The 24380-nt window shown below is 35.2% G+C and overlaps 3 protein-coding genes across 3 annotated transcripts; all 3 read left to right on the forward strand.

Annotated features, from left to right (window-relative positions):
• The first annotated feature begins 607 nt into the window (after positions 1–607).
• Positions 608–13134, forward strand: LOC114526971 (integrin alpha-7-like). Its single transcript, XM_028548561.1, has 33 exons — positions 608–818; positions 954–1118; positions 1531–1604; positions 1962–2085; positions 2531–2607; positions 3163–3208; positions 3593–3664; positions 4030–4074; positions 4488–4528; positions 4706–4762; positions 4901–4962; positions 5118–5205; positions 5409–5520; positions 5750–5841; positions 6097–6187; positions 6598–6643; positions 6868–6987; positions 7545–7606; positions 7789–7946; positions 8039–8230; positions 8438–8502; positions 8830–8965; positions 9178–9261; positions 9388–9464; positions 9607–9693; positions 9867–9969; positions 10482–10586; positions 10845–10916; positions 11017–11145; positions 11441–11560; positions 11778–11876; positions 12161–12286; positions 12787–13134. The coding sequence occupies exons 1-33, from the start codon at positions 647–649 to the stop codon at positions 12841–12843; spliced, it is 3156 nt and encodes a 1051-aa protein (XP_028404362.1). The 5' UTR covers positions 608–646; the 3' UTR covers positions 12844–13134.
• A 320-nt stretch (positions 13135–13454) lies between these two features.
• Positions 13455–17974, forward strand: LOC114527055 (beta-galactosidase-like). Its single transcript, XM_028548681.1, has 11 exons — positions 13455–13712; positions 14291–14412; positions 14580–14608; positions 14679–14742; positions 14999–15093; positions 15297–15477; positions 15717–15938; positions 16294–16496; positions 16644–16835; positions 16908–17258; positions 17493–17974. Exons 1-11 carry the CDS (start codon positions 13474–13476, stop codon positions 17709–17711), a joined length of 1917 nt encoding a protein of 638 aa, XP_028404482.1. The 5' UTR covers positions 13455–13473; the 3' UTR covers positions 17712–17974.
• A 46-nt stretch (positions 17975–18020) lies between these two features.
• Positions 18021–24070, forward strand: LOC114527134 (coiled-coil domain-containing protein 47-like). The gene is made up of 16 exons (XM_028548801.1): positions 18021–18304; positions 18931–18986; positions 19287–19331; positions 19419–19484; positions 19632–19759; positions 19909–19955; positions 20274–20392; positions 20746–20811; positions 20929–21030; positions 21163–21267; positions 21357–21442; positions 21571–21638; positions 22558–22667; positions 22908–22985; positions 23517–23606; positions 23757–24070. The coding sequence occupies exons 1-16, from the start codon at positions 18049–18051 to the stop codon at positions 23829–23831; spliced, it is 1497 nt and encodes a 498-aa protein (XP_028404602.1). The 5' UTR covers positions 18021–18048; the 3' UTR covers positions 23832–24070.
• Positions 24071–24380: the final 310 nt, after the last annotated feature.

Consider the following 24380-nt stretch of genomic DNA (forward strand, 5'->3'; position numbering starts at 1 on the left):
GAGTATTACCATATTCCGGTACAGTTAGACCATGGTCGAGTATACCATATTTCGGTATGGTCCAATATACCGAAAATTAGCATATTCGACCTTGATAAAGTCCTATACACGGGAATATGGTATATTGCATTCTCGATTCAGGTCGAATATACCGAAATATAGACCCCATAGAATAAGATTCAAAACATCGCATCAGTCAGCCAAAACGCTGGGTCCGCCCCTGTCTTTACAGTCCTAACTGAAATTTCACTAGCGAAATCTTTGCATATTTTCGTTCGAATTGAGAAGTCAAGTTGAACTAATTTATTTATGCAGTTAGAATTCTAAAGAAAATATTCAAATATTTCGCGCTGGCGAACCATTTCTTCGCATGTGGAAATCCAGCGTAAGTTATTTCAGAATATCTGTGCTGCTGGATATTCCAACTTTTAATGGTCTACTCTATGGACCTGTTTTCCTGTTGATGGCATAAAATTCCGAGGGCTAAAAAATCTGAACAATTGTTTGAGTATGCAAAACATTTGGGTGTGCCGCGATATTTGCAATACTAGTCCTGGGTTCGACCATCTGTCCATCCGTTCCGATCAGGTTCCGATAGACGAATACATATTGAGTGTTGTATATATATATATATACAAACGTTATAATGCTGATCTGTTCGAAAATGCTTCAAGTTCTGTTGATTATTTGTTGCTGTATAGCAAACTCTTTGTCCCATAATATCGGTATTAAAGTCGGTCCAATACTCAAAACACACACAGCGCTCTCGTATTTTGGTTTTAGTGCGACAGGAGTTGTTGGAAGCGGTAAAGATATATTAAAGGTCAGTATCAATAAAGACGCAGTGATCAAGTATTTATAAACAGAATTCGCTTCTGACAGAATATTTCTCACTCTGTAAGAGATGTTTGTATGTTCCTTGTATTTGTATCTAACTCGTATTTGTTATATTAGGGTGGCAGTCGGCAGTCCAAAAGCCAATACTTCACGTATGAACACTGGGTTTCCGTCGCCGGAGAGGAATTTTGACAACAGCAGTACGGGCGCCTTATATAGATGCCCGTATACTATGGACCCGTCAGATTGCGAGGATATAACTGTTATACACAATCGTTTTCGTAAGTATACAGTTTGCGAAGGTAGTAAGATGAACCAAGCAATCTCCCCTCAGCCATAAGTGCTGCATCAATGTATAACCCTAGGGCTGATTTGATTAATTTAATATAATTTGAAATTACAGTTGTATACTATTCTCCAAACTCTTACCGTCTAATTTGTGAGGGAAGAATAACTATAGAATACCCTGCCAGCAAAGCAACCTGTTCCTGTTAATGAAACATACAACCCTAAACCTCAATATAATTCTCATATTTATAAACATGATCAATTAATATATATATAGTCGACCTTGCAGGATATTCTATAGTTGTTCTGCAATTCTGCGTTTAATAACAATGGGAACATACAGTTTAGAGATCCCTAAAAAAATATGTATATATATATATGGATGTATATTTTTGTTGAATTAAGGTTCATTTGAACCACGTGATGGTTGGTATGGTGTTACAGTTACTGGTGGAAGATTACAAGATAAGGATGTCATGGTGAGTTAATTTCATTTAACTGGAAGGGAAGAGTAGATGGGTTTTTATTATATGAACATGAGTGTTATATAGAGTTTTTCGCCACCGAGAAAAATCGTTACTAAGAATTGTTCATATAATAATTTGTTCATATAATAAATAGAATATTCCATATTTCTGCATAACCATATAATATTTTCTATTTATATAATTACTTCAATCTGATGTATCATTTGATTGAAACTTTTTTTCTTGTGTTTAAGTAATTGTTTCAAAATTCTACACATTGTAGGTCTATTAATTTTTGGCACAAGTGTCTTGCATAATGTATAAGAGTTTATTTTTTAAGAATATTTTAATGTTATATCCTATTTTTAGGTTTGTAGCCATCGGCCAATTGTAAAACACTGTACAATCACTGGTGATTGCAAGGACGCAATGCCTGGGGTTTGTTTCACTGTTGGGGGTCATATCATTGAAGCAATCCAAACCGTTAGTCAACGTAAGTTGTTATACATTATTGGACCTTGTATATTTTGATATTTGCAGAATTGAGACTAAATGTCACTATAATAGTGAGATCATTGTATTGAAATTTTTAATTTCTAAATAATCTGACTTCCCGACTATCTATCGTCATTTTAGAATTCAATATGGCTTATTGAAGCATTAACTGTGTATTGTCATTTTAGAATGCAATATATCTTATTTGAAGCATTAACTGTGTATTGTCATTTTAGAATGCAATATTTATGGCTTATTTAAAGTTGTATATAATTTAGAACTATTTCAACTCTTTGTGAAACATGCAATGCCAATTGAATTTAAGTTTGAATTTTAAGGAATCCACTGATCAGGTTCTAAACTTAGAAATTTTCATTACTCTACGTCAGAAAGTTCTAGTGTAAATATAGTCAATTATGGAAATTAATGTTCTCCATTTGCAGGTCAATTTGAAAAGCGTGGATTGTTTTACACTGGTTCTCGATTTGGGGAAACTGGTATAGGTGCAGCAATTAGTCAGGTAAAGACGTTATTTGATACATAAAGATTTCAGTTCTGTTTTTCTTTATTCAAGCTTTATCTTTATTCTTGTTGCATGTGAACAATAAGCATTTCACCATTTGACCATTTGAGGCTGCTTGTCATTTGTATTCTGTGCACAATCACAATTTTAATGGCAATAATTATAACAATTCCTTAAAAATTTACAACTTTTAACAGGATAGACTATGGCTACCTGCAGACTATTTCTTTTATAATACACTAAGAAAAAGATTTTATACAAATGTTTTCAGGCAACAGTCTAGTTCTTCATTGTTTAAATTCAGGAATTTCTTTTTGTTTCACTTCTACTCTTAACATTTATATAGCGAAGTATAATACTAGTACTATTTATGTTTTAAAATTTAAATCTGCAAGGTGGAAAAATTTCTGTGATTCTATACAGTTATAGAAGCATGCTTCTCGACCAATCAACATGCACATAACTACGGTATATACAGCATGTTATATTATAAAACAGCCACAGTTGATAATTTATTGGCAAATAACTGAATGTTATGCTATTATATTACAGGATCAAGTATTCTACTCAGGTGCTGTGGGTGATTTTGCATTTTCAGGTATGCACTAATGCACTTTAGCACTTATATTTATTAGTTTAATAGATCTCCTTTAGCTATTGGGTGAGAAAATCCATTAGAGCTAAATAATTTTTTGACATACATGATCTATTTATGATTTCTATTCTGATTATTAATGACATGGTACCGGTACATGGTAGTTTACTATTAAGATTGTGATTTTGACGGAATGCCTATGGTATGATCAAATAAGTGGTGTAATTTTTGCTCCTTAGCTCTAAAGAACTCCTTTTTGAAAATTGAAAAATTCATTTCATTTTTGGCTCATTTTAAACAATGTAGGCTCAGTAAGGAACTGCTTAAAGCACATTATATATAACTAGTTGCCTTGTCAGATGTTACTAACAGCTCTTCTCTTTGCAGGTTCAATTTCAAGTTTAAGTAGCGAGAATTTAGACCCTTTTCGAGTTACAGAAGAGGAATATGCCTATGGAGGTACAATATACAATGTTAAACTTTGAAATCAGTTTACCATCCTATGGAAAGGATTTGTGCTTGTAAAAAACATGCTTACTTACTTACTTAAGTTAATGTTACTATTTTATTCCTTTGATATCAATATTTTTTTTTTATGTTATCAGCAATCAGTAGCGTAGCCAGCCTGACAATTTCTCCCGCTATGCTAATTTTTTGGTGTTCATTGACTGTGAAGACAATAAATTTCTAAAGAAATGAATAATTATAATAACTCAAAATTTACATAGCGGGACAAAACCGTCAGGCAGGCTACGCCACTGTCAGCAATGTTCTGAGTTTTATCACTTTTATGTAAATTTATTTCATAATTTCCAATTTTACAGGTTACTCACTAGCAACTGGATCATTTTTTAAGCCTGGCAGTAATGGTGAGGAACCCCCCCCCTGAATGACAGTAATTTTACATACATATATACAGATTTGATGAATTTGTAGCAAATTACACAGAAAATCAGTTACATATAAACAGTGAAATTACTTTTAAAATGAATTATTAAGAAATTAATTACTTTTTAAATAAAGATGAGAATGAGTGGGTCCTATGCACTCTACCAGATTGCTGCACCAAATACATGTATAACTATTAACGTCTTGTATGTTCGGGTGAAAAAATAGAATTATCAATGCTTTAAAGAAAGACTTAATACGTAACTTCCAACATAAGAATACCCAAATGCAAATTGTTCCAAAACAAGCACACATTGCTACCGGGCGGGACACTTTCTTTTTGTGTGGTACCATTCAGAAAATGTTCACACCATTTTCTTGTCTTTGCATTTAGATTTTGCTATCGGTGCTCCAAGATACAAGCTTAATGGGGCAGTAAGTATTTTTACAGGCGTAAAATAGCAAGGTTTGACGAGGTCTTTAATTTTGAAAAGCATACGCCTGCGTGCATGTTTGCATTGCTTTGAATGATTGAACGCAACCATGCTGTTTGAGGTGTAAAACTGCACGATGCAACTTGGAGTACCTGTACACGTATCTTTTTTATTTCAGGTTTTTCTTAAAGATTCCCTTAGCGAAGATCCAAAGGTTTCTCTTCTTGGGGAACAGGTGAAGTTATTCTCCTATTTTATTCTAAAGTAGCATACATGTATATACACGGCATGTCTTTAAAATCGGTAGAGTATATGTTCATGTGATTTTTACTCGCGCATGAATATGAAGAGAGTTTTTTTTCTGTTAAAACAGGACTTGGGATATGGCTCGTATTTTGGAATGGCAGTGTGTGCCGGAGATTTTGATGGAGATAAGTAAGTAAATTATCGTTCATTTATCATCAGCAAGGATTTGTTGCTTGGTCAAACTTAGCTATGCAGCCAAAATTTACATCTCATATAATAGCTATACACGTAAATGCATAAAGTCACGAAGAACACAAGAATTAATCATTGCTGTGCTGTCATAGAATTTTTGAAGTCGTCGTCGGAGCTCCGTTCTTTACGGATTCTATTAACGTCCCGAGCAGTGGAAAAGTTTATCTCTATAGTAGCAAGGTATATATGTAGGCAACTCCTCTTCAGCTAGACTGCTTACTCTACATACCTCCTTCGCGAGGTTGCATGTAAAGTTATCTCTCCAATTCTGAACTAGTAAATGCCTATCTGCAAGTGTAGATGGCGGTAAATTCAGCCACATTTGATTGTTATAAAGGTCTTTTGTCCTGAACTGTTGCCCATGTTGCGATGATATTTTTTAGAATAACTTCACGTCTCCAGTAAAGACATTTAGGGCGCCTGAGACCCAAGCTCGCGCATTGTTCGGCCGGGCTGTTGCTGTCATTGGTGATTTAAATCTTGATGGATTTAACGGTGGGATAATAACACTTGTATAGTTAAGAAACAAGTTTAATAACTTAAAAAATAACTTATCAGTTTAAGCATCTAAAACGCTTTTCACTTTTCACCAACTTGCAGAGCACGAAAATTACATTTTCTCTAAAAAAATGTTTATATTGAAAAACATGGAAAACAATGACAGTTTTGGAAGGTGCCTATGTGTGCCCGGATTCTCTATATGGACACTGTGATCTCCTTTTAGATTTAGCAATCGGTTCACCATATCAAGACGACTCTGGAGCCATCTATATTTACCATGGGTCAAGTGAAAGCCTATCCACATCACCTGTACAGGTAAACCTACAGAGAGAAAGGCAAATGACGGAAACCCGAGAGTTTGTAGCACGTATCACTTCGTTGAATAATTGTATACTAGAAACCAGGAGAGCGCATGCCGATTGCAGAAACTTTAAAGCATTTTTTAATATATTTTTATTATTTTTGGAAGTGCATTTACCTATCTATCATTTTTAGAAATCATGCACTTTCATTAATAGAGAGTGCGTAAAGAGGCCTGTATCATTCCAGCTTTGATAAATAATTTTTTAGACTATAAAACCGTCAGATTTCCCTAACAATCTTAAGACGTTTGGATGGTCAGTTCGTGGTGAAACAGATCTCGATACTAACGGTTACCCAGGTATGAATTTTGTTATGGCATGAATGAAATAGACTGCGCTCATATATATTGTAAACCATTTGAACTCCATATTGAAGTTTTTAGCCTTGTTGTAACATAACTATTCTGATAAGATGTAGTCTGATCCACGCATGCTCTGTGTGGTGTTGCAAAGAATCCCACAACAACAGTAGAAGTGTTTTACGTATAAAATAAGCATCAGTGTAAAGTATCATCGCTTTTTATCGGATAATATGGAAAGCACATTTATTTAATGTACGTAAAGAAGTAATTTTTTGGGGTCCGTTCGTGACCTTTTTGAAAAAATTGTAATCGTGGGCCACATTTCAAAACTAGTTTCAAAAGTCATTTTCATTTTTAAGTCGGTATATTTTTAGCAAAAAGTATGTACATGTATTTCCCCCTTATAGACATTGTTGTTGGAGCGTATGCCAGCGATTCCGTCATGGTTTTAAGGTAAGATATAAAACTACGGGTTTAGCGTCTCTGTTCGTTAAATTTGTCGCTCTATATAGACCATTTAGAGATCAAGCAATTATAAAAAGCGACGTTATATAGCTTTCCGAGGTCCGGGCTTCTACGTTTAGCAATTGGTGACAGAGGCAAGGCGAAAGAAATGTCCCCGTTCATAAAAATACATGTGTTCATGCATGATTTAATTTTGACTTTCGTTACCACAGATCAGTGCCAGTGGTTGTCGTAGATGTTCAGTATAAGTTATCTTCACCCACAATTGATGTATCTAATAAAAGTTGTTTTATTGATGATCCGGTATTAAACAAGAAAATTTCAACTGTATGGTAAGAAACCTTATTTTACAAATGTTCCACAATAGTCGTGGTACGCTTTAGGCTGGGGTCTCGCCTATATTATATTTGCGTACAGTGATTTTCTGTTCGCACGTGTGACAATGCTATTCTATGTTGTTACATGCAAAATATGAAGCCTGAAGAAACAGCAATGACACATGTGTGACCTGAGAATCACCCTATATTGTTATTATTGTTATATTAGCATGTTATCCAATAGCTACAGCATTGATTACACTAGAACCTATTCTAGAACCTTAGCCAAGCTCGAGACTGTAAAGGTCTGTTCACACGATCCAATTTGGTTGGATTCAATTCATTTCTGTTGTTAGATGTTTAATAGTCTGTCGACTTGCAATAAATATGGGCAGCAAATCCACTGAAGCTAATTCAGTATTGCTTTATCGATAATACGCTACATCCCATACGTCAGAAGTGAATTGGGTTGGATTGTGTGAACACACTTGAATGTAAACATTGCTTATTACATTGTGTTGAGAAATGGGCGCTATATTGTCATCAAATGATTCGTTACAATTCTATTTCAGCTTTGTGGTTGAAGTGGTCGCTTCGTACACGGATAGAGCTGGAGAGATGAAAAAACCGATAAGTAAACTTTCATCATTTCTTTCAAGTTTACAAAGTTTTCATGCAGAGCCTCGACCATGGGACTAAATTATACATACTATATTAATCCAGTCGATGCAGGTCTGTAGAATCACGTGTAGAATCACGTGAATGATTGTGAAAGTTGTCGTAGTTTTCAAAGATTTTCATTAATTTATTTCCTAGATATATCGTTCAATATTGATGCAGATACATTGGTTCCAGATGTAGCAGACAAACGAGTTAGATTTGAATCCAGTCAATCGCCTTATTTGGAAATAAAAAATCACCGTGTGGATGAGGGGCAAATGACTCCTATTGTTAGGGCTAAAGCATATTTAAGGGTATGAAAAAATTATTAGAATATTCTGAGACCTATAGCAACACTCACCAGTCTATCTGTGAAACCTTGTTTGTGCATCATTGTGCATCATAGGTCGATCTTTGTCCTGAATGTGATGATTTGATCGAACCGTTCCCGGATATTCAACTTAAAGTAACTCCAGAACTACCAACTCGCCCGGAGCCGCCTACCCCTTCAACATCTGGTACACCACCTTCGCTAGAACGTTACTTTCAACTACCGTATGCCGAGAGTACTGCCGAGGCGAACTTCACTGAGACCACGGTAAGTAACATGATTGATACGTAGGGCAGTTTACATGTCTAGGGTCCTGAAACCTTTACAGAACTTTTGCCTAAGAGCGTGTTAGTTCAACAGATAGCTGATTTGTAAGCTTTTCTATCGTTTGAAAAATGATACGCGGAACTGTTCTCCAAAGCGGTGCTGATTATTTTGGAAAATTAATTCCAATTGTTTTCAATCTCACTTTAGATCCAGGTTAAACGGGCTTGTTCTCCATGTAAACCAGATCTGTGGATTAAAAATAATGGAACTACGTGAGTATGATTCCTGATTATACCACGCTATAGCGCGCGTGTTCCACTGCATATAAGTTACTATGTCCCTGAGGTAAAAAATGTTTTACATTTAACACGAGCAGATTAGGCACCTCGATAACTGATTTTTATATATGTTTTGTATATCGCTGAAGTTTCATAACATATAGTACATGCACCTTTGTAAAAAACACTGCATTACGACTTAGGACGAAGCACGCTTTCGATTGGTCAATGTGGCCAGTCGCCAATCAGATTTTTTAATTTTTTGCAATGAGCTTACTTGATTATACTGACGTGCATGTTTAAATTTGATATTTCTTCCAGGAAAATTCCCGTGCAAGCAAAAAATGTACTCCTTAAAGTTATGATTGGCAACAAATTGGACCAAGCTTATGGAGTTACTTTTACAATTGATCTTCCTCCGCCCCTAAAAGCCCAACCTTGCGGGGAGGAAGATAAGGTTATTTTATGTGTAATACACCACAGAAAATTAAACAGTACAATCGTTTATACATCTCTCGTCACACGTGTAGTCTGCATTGGATTGTGTCGCGTGTTTACTTATCTTTCTTTCGCCCGTCTCATCAAGACAATAATATAAATCTCACTGCTGTACTTTGTTAAATGCCTTATTTTAACGTTACAAACACAACGACCTCTTTTATTTTGTAGTGTTTGTATTTTAAATGTGATAAGAAAAGGAATGGTTCATTGTTGAGCTGTGATCTTTCTGCATTCAAGACAAATAGAGTTTCGGTTAGTATTTAGCTACTACGCCATATCTTGCCACGGGATACAACACTCGTGTTTGGCTTTCAGTTTATTCAATAAAATGAAAAACCGTGTACATTTTTTATACATGTACACTGTTGTTCTCTATAGGAATACAAAATAAAGGTCGATACAAGTAAAGCTTCCAATTCCCTTGAAACATACACAGTGTTAATGAATGTTACAAGGTATGCGCTATGCAATACATTTAATATTGATATAGTTATTGTGTACTTGTCGTTTGAATGTCATCTAGTGGAGAACTTATGAACAACTTTTCTCTAAGAGAGCAGCTATTTATTCTGTAATGAGCATTTACCTTTCTTTCAGCAAAAACAAAGAGGATGCGTCATTATTGGAAGATAACCATCTTCAGTTGGAACTTCAAGTTGCTTCAGAGGCCGATATCGAAATGAGGTGAGTACATTGCATGCTCATCACATTGGTGTGCATGTATAAGGGCTCTGTTATACAGTAGTTACCAATTCCCAGCGCCGTCGTCATTATTGCACCCACACACTTTCCAATTTGCCTACTTTCATTCACTTCACACAGAATTTAATAGTTAATATTCAAATTTTCGTATTTAGAGCGGAAGGTACACAATCACGATATTATGGCGGATCTGTTAGGGGTCAATTTTCTATGACAAATGAAGATCAAATTGGTTTGCAAGTTAATCATACATTTTCTGTAAGTGAAATCACACTCAATAGAATCGGGCTTCGTTTAAATGCATGCCATGATTCACGTGATTCCACCACCATTACAAATGAATAATCATGAAGTTAATAAAAAATTCCTCTGGTTTTATCCACCATGAAGAAATGAAGGTTTTCTTAATCAAATTACATGTCAGCCATTATCCTAGAAGTTGTATTTCTGATACTTGATTATTTCTTGAAATATTTCTGGTTAAAGTAGTTAGTTAAGAAGAATTATGGCAACATTGCCAACATTATGGCAACAAGCCCCTATCCCGAAGTATATACTGTACAAAAATTAGGTTATGGGAGTATAGAAAGGTGCCGGGCCTTTTAATAATCCCAATGAGAGTTATGAGAACCGGTTAGGCTGATTGTTATACATTGAAAGTAAATACATAGTTATATAATTTTTATTTCAATTATTTCTATGAAAAGTATAAAAGCCGCTCGTCTGGTGTATTAAAGGTAAAGAATATATTTCAACTTGTCCTATTTTAGGTCTACAACAATGGCCCGGATCGTGTACCAGAAGTGAATATAACCATTGATTGGCCTTATCAAGCGAAAAGTGGCAAACACTTACTGTATCTTGTTAACATCACGGTGTGTGAATATTCGCGAATGATTGTCGCAGGAATAATTCAGATACCAGCTAATCCACAATGAACACTGTGCAAAAATAGTATAGTTTTTGAAATTTACTTTAGCCATACTCTATTAAATTAATCTTAAATGCTGTTTGAATTATAATGATTGTAAAGTATAGCTAGTACTTAAATATAGAGAATTACTTTTTTCATACCTGCAGTGTATAAGCTACAAAAGTGAATAATATTGTGATATTTCTTTCTATTCGTTCAGGGGAAAGATATTAATAATGGACGCGCGAAATGTTTTCCAGCACCTAATGTTGTGAATCCACTCGCCTCTCAGGTAAGACGATTATCGTTATATACTCCTGTCACCTTTTACGCGCCATGGATATATATCATCATATGTTATCTTATTTTACGATTATCATATTTCTTTAAAGTTTAATAAAGATGATGAAAGCAGAGTGCGTCGTGATGTTGATGATGATAGTAATACGGATCCCGCAGCGTCTTCAACAGAAAAACAGACACCACCAAACAGAAAAGGATCTGCTTCTAGAATTATTTTGGTAAGTATTCTATAATCACTCTATAATCACACATGATCTGCTATAACTAAGCACTCTGATTCTCTAATCTTAGTGCAACACCAGGTAACTCCGCCATTATTGCCATCGCTTTTGCTGACATAACGATTTTAACAAAACAAAACCAGGTCACATTACGCAAATAATCTGCCTTGTGAAAAGTGGATTTCGAATGATAACTTGTAGATTATAGTTCTCCCAAAGCCTAACTCCTAAACACGTTTTTATCCTAAAAATATTTATGTTTTATAAAACATCTTACTTTATTTTTCTTCAGGACTGTGCCAACGGAACAGCAAGGTGTGTTTCAATACCTTGTACAGTAACAAATATTGGCAAGAGTCAAAAGGTTGATATTAAATTTGTGTCAAGAATATGGAATGGTACTTTGCTGGAGGTTAGTTTATAGGTTAAACGTGCATGAAACCACTCTCAATGTGCATGTAAATGAAACAATTGTCGGACGTTCCTCCGGCATTTTGCTATGTAAATTTTTAACCAAATATAAAGCCACATAACAAGCTTATACTGGTGGCGACTATTCACGTAGCTGTACCATATATAGTCATTTGCTTACTTAGTTAACGAGTGTATTATTTAACATTTCTGTTTAGGATTACACTGATAGGGATGTTATTGTTGTCTCCCGGGGTCGTATCGATGAACTCACTAGTTACATTGAAGACGCTAACGAAAATAATCACGAAAAAGAGGTAAGAAATTTATCACTGCACATTATCTGCATGCGAGCAAACTTTGTTGGAAACCGAATTGCGATTTTTGCTGCGGGAACAATTTTTTCCGCATGGTGTTTGCCTATAACTTCGGAAACATTGAGAAACATTGGCGGGAAACAATGATTCCGCCGCAATGTTTCCTAGTTTTCTCAGAGCTTTAATCATCATTTCAATTCAATGCACTAAGGCATGATCTGGATACACCACATCATGATCTGGATGCATCAAACCATAACAGACAAATCTTGCGTTTTGTGTAGACAAGCACATCATTCTTCCCAGCCTCACCCAAGACAACTAAGAAAGATATCGAAGTTTGGATTATTGCCGTATCAGCTGTTGCCGGTGTTGTTCTTCTTGTTATACTGGTAGTTGTATTTAAGATGGTAAGTATAGTTTTTGTATAGAACAACATTCAAAGATGAGGGTAAATTATAGATAAAATTTGGGGCAATTTGTTCGGTATAGCAATAAATACGCCCTTCCTGATATTCGTCAATTTTTTGAAATTTCAAAATTCGGTTCAAGACACCTCGAAATGGTTGACAACTAAGTAGAATTGCATTCTTTCATGAAACAGAAACATTTGAACACAAAAAATCATATTTGGTAAATTTCAAAATTTTAGGCAAATCGGTAAAGGAAACATTCGAAGATTAAAGAGTTCTTATAACACTATAACACTTGTGTGCAGAAAACAAAGTATTTAAAATAATACGACTAATTACCTAGGTAAAACGAATGGTAAAACGAAGTTTAGGTTCTTATGTGAACAAGTCCTAGTATAGTTTTCATCTTATAGTTGTTCTATTTTGCTTGGTTATTCCAATAAATATTAAATTTGATTATAATTTTTATTGAATTTGATTATAATTTTTATTTTTAGTGTGGTTTCTTCAATCGATCTGGAGCACAAAGATACGATGCTGTACCAGAAAATTAGGATCAATTTACAAAGAGAATATTGCAGTATTGAAAAGTCGAGTTTTATGAATCCTTGAAAGAGGTATTCCAATTTCTTAGTGCTTGGAGTATTACTTAGAAGGTCTCGAATATATTTTTTTAGCGTGTTAAACTAGTGTTGAAATTTAAGCATTTCTTTAATAATGTATTTTTAGTGAAAATAGACGTAATTGTTAGCATTTTTATACGATTAGTATATATGTATTATATTTTACCCCCTAGTTAGTGTTGTTGACGATGTAGTATATTGAATAAATTGTATTGTAGTGTATATGATTGTATACGATTGTATGGCATGATTGACGCTCGGGGCACTTAACTGGCTGGGAGACAAAACTGATTGCATGCTCGTTGTATCACGGTATTTCCATTCGACTGAAAGCACGATTTTGAGTGTTTTACACTGATTGAGGAAATTCTCTTGATGGATTGAATTTCCTTTTGTTTGTGGTTTCCAGACCAGAAATAAAAAAATTCTCGTTGGTTCTATTCTCGGGGATAATTTTCCGGTTGGAAGCGAGCCTTAACCCTGGTTGACCTCATGACGTGTTTTATTGTCACATGCAGAGCTTCCTTGTTGGCGGTATAACCTGTTGTGTTGTCAACAAACATGGAAGCCAACATTGCAAGCAGAATACCTATTCTTTTACTTTGTGCTTTATTGTGTCTTCTTTTGGAACCGATTCATGCCAGGTCATTCACGATTGACTATGAAAACGATTGCTTTCTGAAGGATGGAAAGCCGTTTCGTTACATATCTGCCGGTATGCACTATTTTCGAGTGCCGCGAATGTATTGGAAGGACAGATTGCTAAAAATTAAAGCTGCAGGTGTAAATGCCGTCCAAACGTAAGTAAGATCAGTTATGTTACATTTTGATGTGCAAAAGATCCAAAGCGACAACTGACATTTTGATGTAATGCCTTTGTAGGTATATAAAGTTTATTTACTTTAATAGGCTCATCGCTCCGTGTTCAACAATTCCTTCATGATCCATTGTATTTATACGTGTTCCAGTTCATTTCATGTTCATTGAACAGAAACGCATTTTCTTATTGATTGCAGCGAGTCAGGGACAGCCGTTGATCCTCATTACGACTTGTATACTGATTACTGTTCTCTTAGGAGTTCTTCAAACATGCATGATTCTCACGTGCCATTATAACAATAGATAATCATTCACTTTCGGTCCATTATAAATAACACTATATATTATAAATAATAGAATGGATCTATCATAAGCACTATCGGTCTGACGGTCTGTGATAAATATCAGTGTCGTTCAATTAATTTCCCGCGCCATCTCAGTACTCTTAATTCGTAAAGTACTCTTTCCATCACGAGATTGTATTAATTTGTAAATTATTCTATTATTATCCAAGTTCTACATAATTAATGCATGATATATTGCTATTTCACGTTTTTAGATATATTGCTTGGAATATTCACGAGCCAGAACAAGGGACGTACAACTTTGATGGTGATGCTGATCTTTTAAGCTACATTAAGTTGATACAAGAGACTGGGTTGTTGCTCATTTTGCGACCAGGTTAGTAAAAAAATCGAGAGCTGAGGTGATATAAATCAGTGACAGCTGACAATGTGCCAAACACTAGTACTCCTGAACAGCGGTTTCCCTATTTTGGAGCTCCGCCGAAAAGTGTATAGGCTAGTTAGTTCAAGTATCCTATATTGAAGTGATTTTTCTTACTTTAGGTCCATATATATGCGCTGAATGGGATTTTGTAAGTCCATCCTTCGGTATTCAGTGAAACGTTCATTGGAGAATAAGTCATTATTACTCACTTCTTTCAGGGCGGTTTTCCACCATGGTTGTTAAAAAATGCCTCCATTATTTTGCGTTCCTCCAAAGATCCAGGTACGACGTTTGGTAGCAATCTTGGTGATCAAAGCACGCCTGATTTTATACTTTGAACAAGAAAACTATAGTGAGATGACTTGTCCTGAAATGTTTTAGCGACGTCGTATTCGTATACTTTGGGTTACATCAAAGTCATTTTTATAGTCAGCTGGTTTCACTCATCGAAGTTTGGCTGTTTTCTTTGGAATAGTATAACTATGTAGTTTTCCTGTAAAAATAAATGATCATTATTATGCTGTTACTTTGTTACTAGTGTACACCTCTGCAGTAGCGTCCTGGTTTAAAGTCCTTTTACCAATGTTACGACCTTATTTATACTCCAATGGTGGACCAATCATTTCAGCACAGGTGAAGTCAATTTTTCTAACTGCATGACATTGCGCTGTTCAAATTGCTGTATATGATTGAAGCGAAGTACGAAAAGGCTTCTCCACTTTATGTAAATTAAAATGCTGCATACCGCAAGATTCAAACAAGGAGTGGTTGGGATGGTGCCAACCAGGTGTGAATTGATTTGCTTATTATCATATTTTTTTATAAACATTATGCAGGTAGAGAATGAATATGGCAGTTACTTCACTTGTGACCAAAAATATCTGGAGTATTTAAAGAATTTGTTGGAAGAATATCTCGGGAAAGATGTAATTTTGTTTACAACCGACGGAGACAGCGAAAGTCTTTTAAAATGTGGCACATTGCCTAGTCTATTCAGTACAGTGGATTTTGGACCAGGTTAGATGGACTTATTTCATTTAAACAACCATGACGACAAATTTAGTCTAAATCAGAGCATATAGTTAATTATCGACCTATGTATGTATGTATAGAATTGCCACTTTTCTTTCGCGAAAATCCCCCCTTGCCTTCAGTTCCGACATAAGGATGTGCAAACTTTCTACAAAAAAAGTAAACTAGTAAAAATTCAGAAAGGAGAGATTTTTGAACACAGGTTGTTGGTTCTATGTTTTCAGGATCAGATCCAGCAAAGGCATTTGCCGTGCAAAGAAAATATCAAGCGCACGGCCCGTTAGTGAATTCAGAGTATTACACAGGTTGGCTGGATCGATGGGATATCAAGCATCAAACCACGGACCCTACTGTTGTTGCTAATGCTCTGGACAAAATCTTATCCATGAATGCTTCCGTAAACATGTACATGTTTGAAGGAGGGACGAATTTTGGATATATGAGTGGTAAGTTTTCAAATGATACTTCTGCATGAGAGATGCGTGTTTTCTACTGAAGTCTGAAGATTATAATTTTCACCGGGGAAAATTAGGGAACTTTATATAACTACAGCAACAAGACCACGGCCATACGAGATTCTAACAGCAAACTGCAAAATAAAATGAAGTAACTTCATTTGAATCTAATTTTGTTTCCAGTTGTCAAAAGTAATTTGATTTGCACGTTTCACATTAAAATAGACGATTATGTCAAATCCTAGCTGTCAAGGGATATGTCAATTCCCTGACAAGTAAAATATTTTTGAACCCACCTTGCTGTTTTTCTGAATGTATATTCTTGAATTCGCACGTCCTTACATAGGCGCAACATTTGGTAGCAATATTTACCATCCATGTACCACCAGTTATGATTACGATGCACCTTTGTCTGAAGCCGGAGATCCAAATATTAGCAATAAGAAATACGACGCTATCAAGACAGTTGTCAACAAATACCTGCCCGATCCAGGAATTCCCATTCCTCCACCGACTCTTAAGTATGCTTATGGCAAAATAACTATGGAGGTAAGCATAATAAGTTAGAAATTATGTTTAATACTTCTATAGTCCATATATTTGGATTTCATATTTATCTATATAGAGGAATGGCTGGGGCCGCTATATGGAAAAACCTCTGTGGCTAATTCTCCGTGCTTTCTTTTTTAACTTTAGATTGTTCCAACATGGTCATTTAAAACACAGCAGATGTCAAAGTACCCTCTCACCATGGAGCAAATGGACATGTATTATGGCTTTGCTATTTATAAGACCACCATTCATAAAACACCGTCGCTAAAAGGTCCACAAGCAAGCAAACTTAGTATGCCCGGTGTACGCGACAGAGCAATTGTCTTCGTTTGTCAGGTATATGGACTAGGTGACTGTGGTTAGTTATCTAAATGGATTGCTAAAAAGAATTATTGTTTTTGTTTATAGAGTAGACAAGGTGTCATTCAACGTAACGACGAAGAAAAAAGCCTGAACATTGAAGTTGACAAAGATTGCCCCCTTGAAATTATGGTAGAAAACCAGGGGCGTATTAACTACGGTCATATGAATGATCCTAAGGGACTTGTGAGTAATGTTACCCTTGATGGTGTTGTTCTGATGAATTGGACAGTCATGCATATTGATGCACCACCTGAAGTCTTGACAGACATGCCAAGTGACGCACTTTGGAGAAACGACGAGGTGAAAGTCCCTGCTTTCTACAAAGGAACTGTTCCTCCTATACCCAAAGGAGTAGCGCATCAGGACACATATTTGTTGTTGAAAGGTTGGACTAAGGTGCGTGTCATTTTTCCTGAGTTCTCCTTAAGCAGAATTAAAACGTAAGTAATAAGTAAAGTTGGAATTCATTCGTGGAGGTTACTTCACGAATAAGTCAGTTTCATTCTGACTAATTTTCAGGCTCGTGGCTTACGTGATGTACATCCGGTTAAAAGTAGTATAATTTATCTTTTCGGTAGAAACTTCTTCCGGCTTTCTGTTGAATGACATTTTACTTTTTTACACTTATAGGGTCAAGCTTTTCTAAACAACTTCAACTTGGGTCGTTACTGGCCAGTCGAAGGTCCGCAAATCACATTGTATGTTCCGGCAAGTGCTTTTATAGACGATTCAGAAAATGTCCTGACAATATTTGAATTAGATCATTCACCTTGTGACCGGCCTGAAAACTGTCTTGTAGAGATGGTGAAAACTCCGATTCTGAATGGAACTGTACATGTTGAATACTAATAATAATTGGCCGCGCGCTGATCTAAGAAAAAAATGACCAAACATAGATTTGCCTTCAATTTTCATAATATCTCATCGATCACTGATGATATTATTTCAGCGATAATATTACTAATCAAGTATTGATTCTATATATAATAGTTACAACCTTTCCAAGGTTTAGAATTGAGATCAGGGGCAATTTAGCACTTACGGACAATTTAGCACTTAGGTTAATTACAATTACCATAAATTTATTACGTTCAATTTCATAGTTCAATTTTTGAATAATTAAAAAGTTTTGTTCCCAGCTCTTTTATGAGTCACGCGGACGGCGAACGTGCAACAAAAAAGCAACATGGCGTCAAATATTTCTTATAAAATTTTATCGGTTTTACTTCTTTTCGTTCTATTGTTGTCTCACTCTCTTGCTGCAAAAGATTTAGACAAAAACTCAGATGAAAACGATTTTGCTGAATTTGAGACAGAAGATGACGACGAAAGCGACGATGCTTATGAAGATGAAATAGAAACCAAACCGGCTGAAAGAAACAGGGCTAAGGGCACTGGAGTTGGTGACGATAATAGTGATGATGATGTTGATGTTGAAACCGGTAGGTTTTAGTTTGGTAGGTTTGCCTTGTCAGGTAGCTATGCCTTTTTCCTGTCGTTTATCTTGAAGTATGTCAGGAATAATATATTAGATGTATGTACTGTCTTGTGATACATGTGTTATTATACTTAATAATTAAACATGTAATTGAAGCCATGGAATATGAGTTTTCTCTGCAGTAGGATAAAGCTATCTCTTAAAAGTTTGTCTTCAGCCAAGGTGGAAAAATTGTATTACTGCAACAACGATATTGGCCATCTGTAGTGTATATCTTTATAAAATACCATTTGATTTTGAAATTTTGATTACAGGTGTGCCAATTACCAAACTTTCCATTCACCACTAACATATTATTTCTTTTGCCATCACAGTGGATCTGACTTGCCATGCTCTTCTGTGGTGAATTTTGTGTGAAGTAGTCTGATCATTAAAAATATCATTACCTTCTTTCTAATTAAATAACAATATTAATAAAATAAAGTCAAATGTTCTTGTTGTACATCTTATAATTTTATCATTCAATTGTTTGTATTCTTTTATGTGTGTAACACTTGGAAATGCAAAAAATATATAAACACTAGTTACACTACTTAAAAATATATAAACACCACTTAAAAATATATTTAGATGATGGAGGTGAAAGTGATGAGTCTGATGAAGCAGAAGAAGACTTAACTGTTGAGGTAGGGTAATTTAATTTAGGTGATTGTCCAGGGTTCAAGTCCATCTATAGAAGGCTTTGTACCCTAATGATGTAGCTGCCAGTATGTCCACTACAACTACTTGCATAACATCAGTCAATGGATTTATATATATTTTAAAAAAATATTCTTCAGTTATGGTTCAAAATTCTCTGGCAACAAAAATTCATATCCATGTCAGTGTCTTTATGTCTTATAGGTTTTCAAAAACATAAATAGCCAAGTACAAAGACTTTAGCTCAGTTTTTAGACCAAAACTTAAAACTAAATTTACTGTCTTAGACTGAAGATGATTATGATCATTTTGCTGATGAAGAAGAGTTTGAGGTTTGACTATTATGTCTCGATTGCCACGTCTATATATATGTAACTAGCTATGTGACATATTAAATAACACTCTTGAATTATCCTCAGGGGTACTCAAGAGACAAGTCTGGCAGTAAAGGAAAACAATCTGAACCTGACCTAAAGATAGCAAAGGTATGTTGATATGCGTGGGCCATGCCTTTGCAGCCTGCTTATGCAAAGGAAAGTTTTTTATTGAAGCCATTTATTTCAGTTTTCATTATTGTGCTTTAAGAAACATTGATCATTTTGTTTTAAAAAAAATTGTTTTACTATTATTAGGTTCCATTGCATTTGAGAGCAAATTGGGAAGGATTTTATTTGGAAATTTTGATGATTGCTGGTTTAGCAGCTTATGCTTTGAACTTCTTTGCTGGCAGGAGTAAAAATTCAAAACTTGCCACAGCCTGGTAAATTTTAGTTAGGATCATTCTGTATATACTGTGTATAGGATGATTGCCATTAATCTGTTGTACAATACACAAGAAATACATACAGTCATAAAGGATGTTTTATGAACCAGTGTAATAAGTAAATTAACATTTCTGTCTAAAAATAGGATGAAATATAACAGAAGCATTATGCAGGATAATTTTTCAATTGTTGGTAAGTACAATTTATAGTTCTTGGCCCTTGGAACCAGGTTGATTTTCGTCATCAATTTGGGCCCTTAATTTTTGGCTATATGGTAATTTATTAACAATGAGATAATGATGTACCAGTGTAAGCATCCTAGCTAGCATGTTTAAATGTTTTTCATGTGGAGCAAAGGATCAAATGTGGAGCAGAGGATTCACTAGTCCCTATGTGTACACTGCACCTACTACAAAGCAGCTAGCGCATGCAGCTGAACTACTGTACATAATGTTACACAAAATATAGTTGGCTTGCAGAGATTAACCAGAGATTAAATCTCAAATGTAGGTGATGATGGATCAGGTGATGAACCCCAACAAGGAATTCTTGTGAAAGAAAGTGAAAGTCATTATTCTTTGTGGTGTTCAGGAAGAGTGAATTGTGAAGGACTTCTTGTTGAGCTGAAGGTATGTGAACACTAGAAACCACAACACATTAGTAAGCCAACAAAAAGCAAGTGCACCGACATCCCAACTCTGGATGTGTATTGGTTAGAATATTATTTTTTTAAAATGGACATTTATAATGTGAAGCCTGTCATTTTTTGAAAAATTTGAATAGTAATTATGGGCAGCATATAACGTATTGACTCTTTAAGGAGATGTGTGTACACCTTCATTTTTTCACCCATGAGGCATTTAACATGTACAATTTTTGAATAGTGCGCATGTTTGAAAAATATATTATATATACCTAATACCCTAAGTCTTGTTTTTGAAGTGGTAGATTTAAATCCTTTCTCTCTATGTTTCATTTAAAGTTGCTTAAAAGGCACGATTTGGTTCATGTTCTCACATACATGTTCAAGCCAACTTCAGATAAAATGGCAAGTAAACCAGAGTGTTGTGTATTTTTGTATGTATGTAATCTTTTATTTGTGAATGTCTCATTGAAAATGGGGTGTGGAGAATCTACCTGAATTCTGGACTGTGTATTTTCAAAGGTTGCAACAGTTTACATGAGTGATGAAGACATGGATAACTTTGTCTTTGCAATCTATCCAAAACGCACAGCGGGAAGAATGCAGAAAGAACTTCAAGATTTAGTATGTTGATTTGTGTTTGTGATAGTGTTTTTATCTAAATATTCTGATGGCGTACACTTCTAAATTGTATTACATAGTAATAGACCGCCTATCTAACTAAATGGACGTAAAGCCATATTGTCTGTTTTGCAGAATTTCTTCTGCCCAGAACGACGTCCTGCGGAGAAAGTTGGGTTACCCAGTACATACAGTATTTTATCAGAAAGTGCAGAAATGCTAAGCTTGCTCTCAGTGACCGTAAGAGATTCTTCTTCCTACATATTAAAATATGAAGTCCTTCTATTCCAGTTCACTCCAATTCTCATATGTCATTGTATCCTATTTAGGTGACAAAGCTAATAACAGATAAAAGCGATCTATTTGAAAGCTTACACTTCTCTGATCAATATGTTGGATATAAAAAGAATCCAGAGTGAGTTGGTTTATTCTCTTCAGTATAGCTCGCGTGAACTTTAGCATAGTAATCAAAACAGTCAAATATTCTGACCTCAGCTGGCATAGTATTGATAGTGTAGTTAAGTAAATTTAAAATCGTTTTAGTGAAGCAGAAAATCCTGAGGAAATGAAGCCACAAAAAGCAAGAAAAGTTCTAATTTTTACATTTAATCGTGAGTGTTTAATTATCAGTTGGTAAAAATGTTTTTATTGATATCGTTATTCGCGTGTAACTAGTCTTGAAAATGCTGCGCAGTTACTGCTGACTCGAATATGAATATTTGTGGGCCAAAGCTGTACCTCCCCCCCCCCTTCCTTCCGCGGAATGCCAGCTGTATGGATGATATAGAGACCATAAAACTATGGTTATAGCTATATTAGGTAGCGCATGATCTTTTAGACGATCCGTTATATTGAAACTGCGTTCAAGCGTGTATGTATATGTACGTATACATAAGTTAATATTCAATATCATGGACTGGTTTCCAGTGAAAAAGCTTTTTTATCACTGGAGCTAAATCGAGAGTCTTAATTTCGGTCTGGGTTTTTTTTCGCGCAAGACTTGTTCTTCCACGCTGCAATCGTAATTTAGGCCAATCGAAATAAATCGTGGTCGCGTGTGACTATTTGTGATCATCTTATTGCCGTTCAGCGCCTCATTCGACTTCCAGCTTGTGTGTGCTTAACATAAGCTGCGGTTGTAAGGCCAGTTTTCTGACCTACGGAACGTGTTAACGGAACGTTAACAAAAAGTGTAATAATAGTACGTTTTATTATGCGTACACTGTCAACTATTTGTGAATGTACGCTTTTCTAAGCGTACTCAATCTAAGCTGCAATAACTGGACGTATATTTTGTGTATTAATCGATCAAGACTAAACGACGGTACGCATATTTTGTGTCCTCGATGAAAACTAAACGACTGTGAGCTGAGCGTATATTCTGTGTCCTCGATCTAGTTCATATATATGAAAATATATTCATTATTTATTATATATCCATATAAATAAATGGTAAAATGGTAAAAGCACCAGCAAAAAGGCTCTTTTAGCTCGAGTAAACGCTTAGCAAGCGTCTTGTTATTATTTTAGTTCCTGGTAAAGGAAAGACGAAGTACACTTACATGGAAATGTGCAAACCCTTAATTAACTTAATATTTCATTTTATGGATAAAGTAAAGAAATTTAAACTAAGTAAAGATGTAAGTATATTATTAATCTGTGCATATCCATTGAAAATTCTCTTTCATTTGTGCATGACTCCATTAAGTACCTTTGTTTTAAATTGTCGTCATTTAAGAACTTCAATGTATGTTTGATTTTGATGTGAAAAGTTTTCAAAAAGGAAAATTTTCTAGTATACTGCAAGTGCTATTAGGGTAAATATTCTTGACAATATGTTTTGCAATTTTGATGCGATTGAATATGATTCCTGTTTGAAGGCTAAAACAAAATCTGATAAGAAAAGACGAGAAATGGAGGAATCGTTTTGGAAACAAGCTCACGCTTCCCGTCAAGAGGTATTGTATAATGTTCATACAAGGCATGATGACAGTGAGATTTCAAGGGGATGTCTATGCAAAGAATAATGACAGGGAATGACTATGCAGGGTACATATTGACAGGGAATGTCTATGCAGGGTACATATTGACAGGGAATGTCTATGCAGGGTACATATTGACAGGGAATGTCTATGCAGAATATAATGAAAGAGAATGGAAAATAGCTATGCAGGTTATGTACATATTGACAGGGAATGTCTATGCAGGGTATAATGACGGAATGTCTAAGCAGGGTACATATTGACAGGGGATGTCTATGCAGGGTTACAATGACAGGGAATGTCTATGCAGGATACAATGGTAGAGCATCTTTATGCAGGGTAAAACCACAGAGAATGTCTATGCAGGGTACAAAGACAGAGAATGTCTATGCAGGAATCAGAATCTCCTTTTTGGCATTATTTTTGGGCATGCAGAAACACATGAGCAGTAAATACTAGTGTAATTACCGTATATAGATAATATTAAACAACAATACCTGTATTAAGGCGGCTCAGTTACGTCGTGAGGAGAAGCAGCGTGCAGAAAAAGAACGCATAATGAATGAAGATGATACTGAAAAACAAAGACGATGGGAGGTACCGTATGTCGTAATGTGTGTTGTACCTAAGTCACTAGATGTAACTGTGTTTTTGATAGTTAGATAATTAGAAATATCGTGTTCATGCTATGGGAAAATTACGCGCAGTGTTATAGATACAGTAGCTACACATATTTTCTGATTGTAGGAGAAAGCACATAAAAAAGAAATGAAAAAACGAAACCCTGCGTTCAAAATGAAACAACTGAAGGCGAGAGCCTAACGCAAACTCCTGCATGCACTGTCTGTAATGGCCATAATCATTATAACTATATATAGTTATAGTTTGTTAGTTTGCAGGTTTCATATTTTTAATTTATGCAATTTAAAATAAAATGCCCTCTCATTGTGTAAACGTTAATGCATTACTGAAATGGACACATCAGATAAATATCAGCGTACGAATAAGTATTTTTATTTTCTATTTTGACGTAGAAATTACACAATGCTTGTTTACATGAAGCCTGTTTGATAAATCATTAATATGGCAAATCTCTTTTACACAGTATATGGCCTGCTGACACAGCCAAAGCTACACAAACCAGAAAACAAAAAATGTCTTCAAAAATACAAAAAACAACGTTACGAGTAATAACATTCAATTGCGTTTTTCCCTTCAAAATTTCAATCCGTGAATGTGTGACGAAGGTTTTGTTTTGTGACCTCTTTCAGTATAATAAAAAGCTTCCTTTTTTTCATTTTTCGGCTATTATTTTTGGTGTGCATGTTGAAAATCCGAAATCATAATAAAAAAATCTCCAGGCTGTTCATC

This window comes from Dendronephthya gigantea, unplaced genomic scaffold (assembly GCF_004324835.1).
Source record: "Dendronephthya gigantea isolate DGI-Jeju-01 unplaced genomic scaffold, DenGig_1.0 000000F, whole genome shotgun sequence".
In the NCBI taxonomy this organism is placed as follows: domain Eukaryota; kingdom Metazoa; phylum Cnidaria; class Anthozoa; order Malacalcyonacea; family Nephtheidae; genus Dendronephthya; species Dendronephthya gigantea.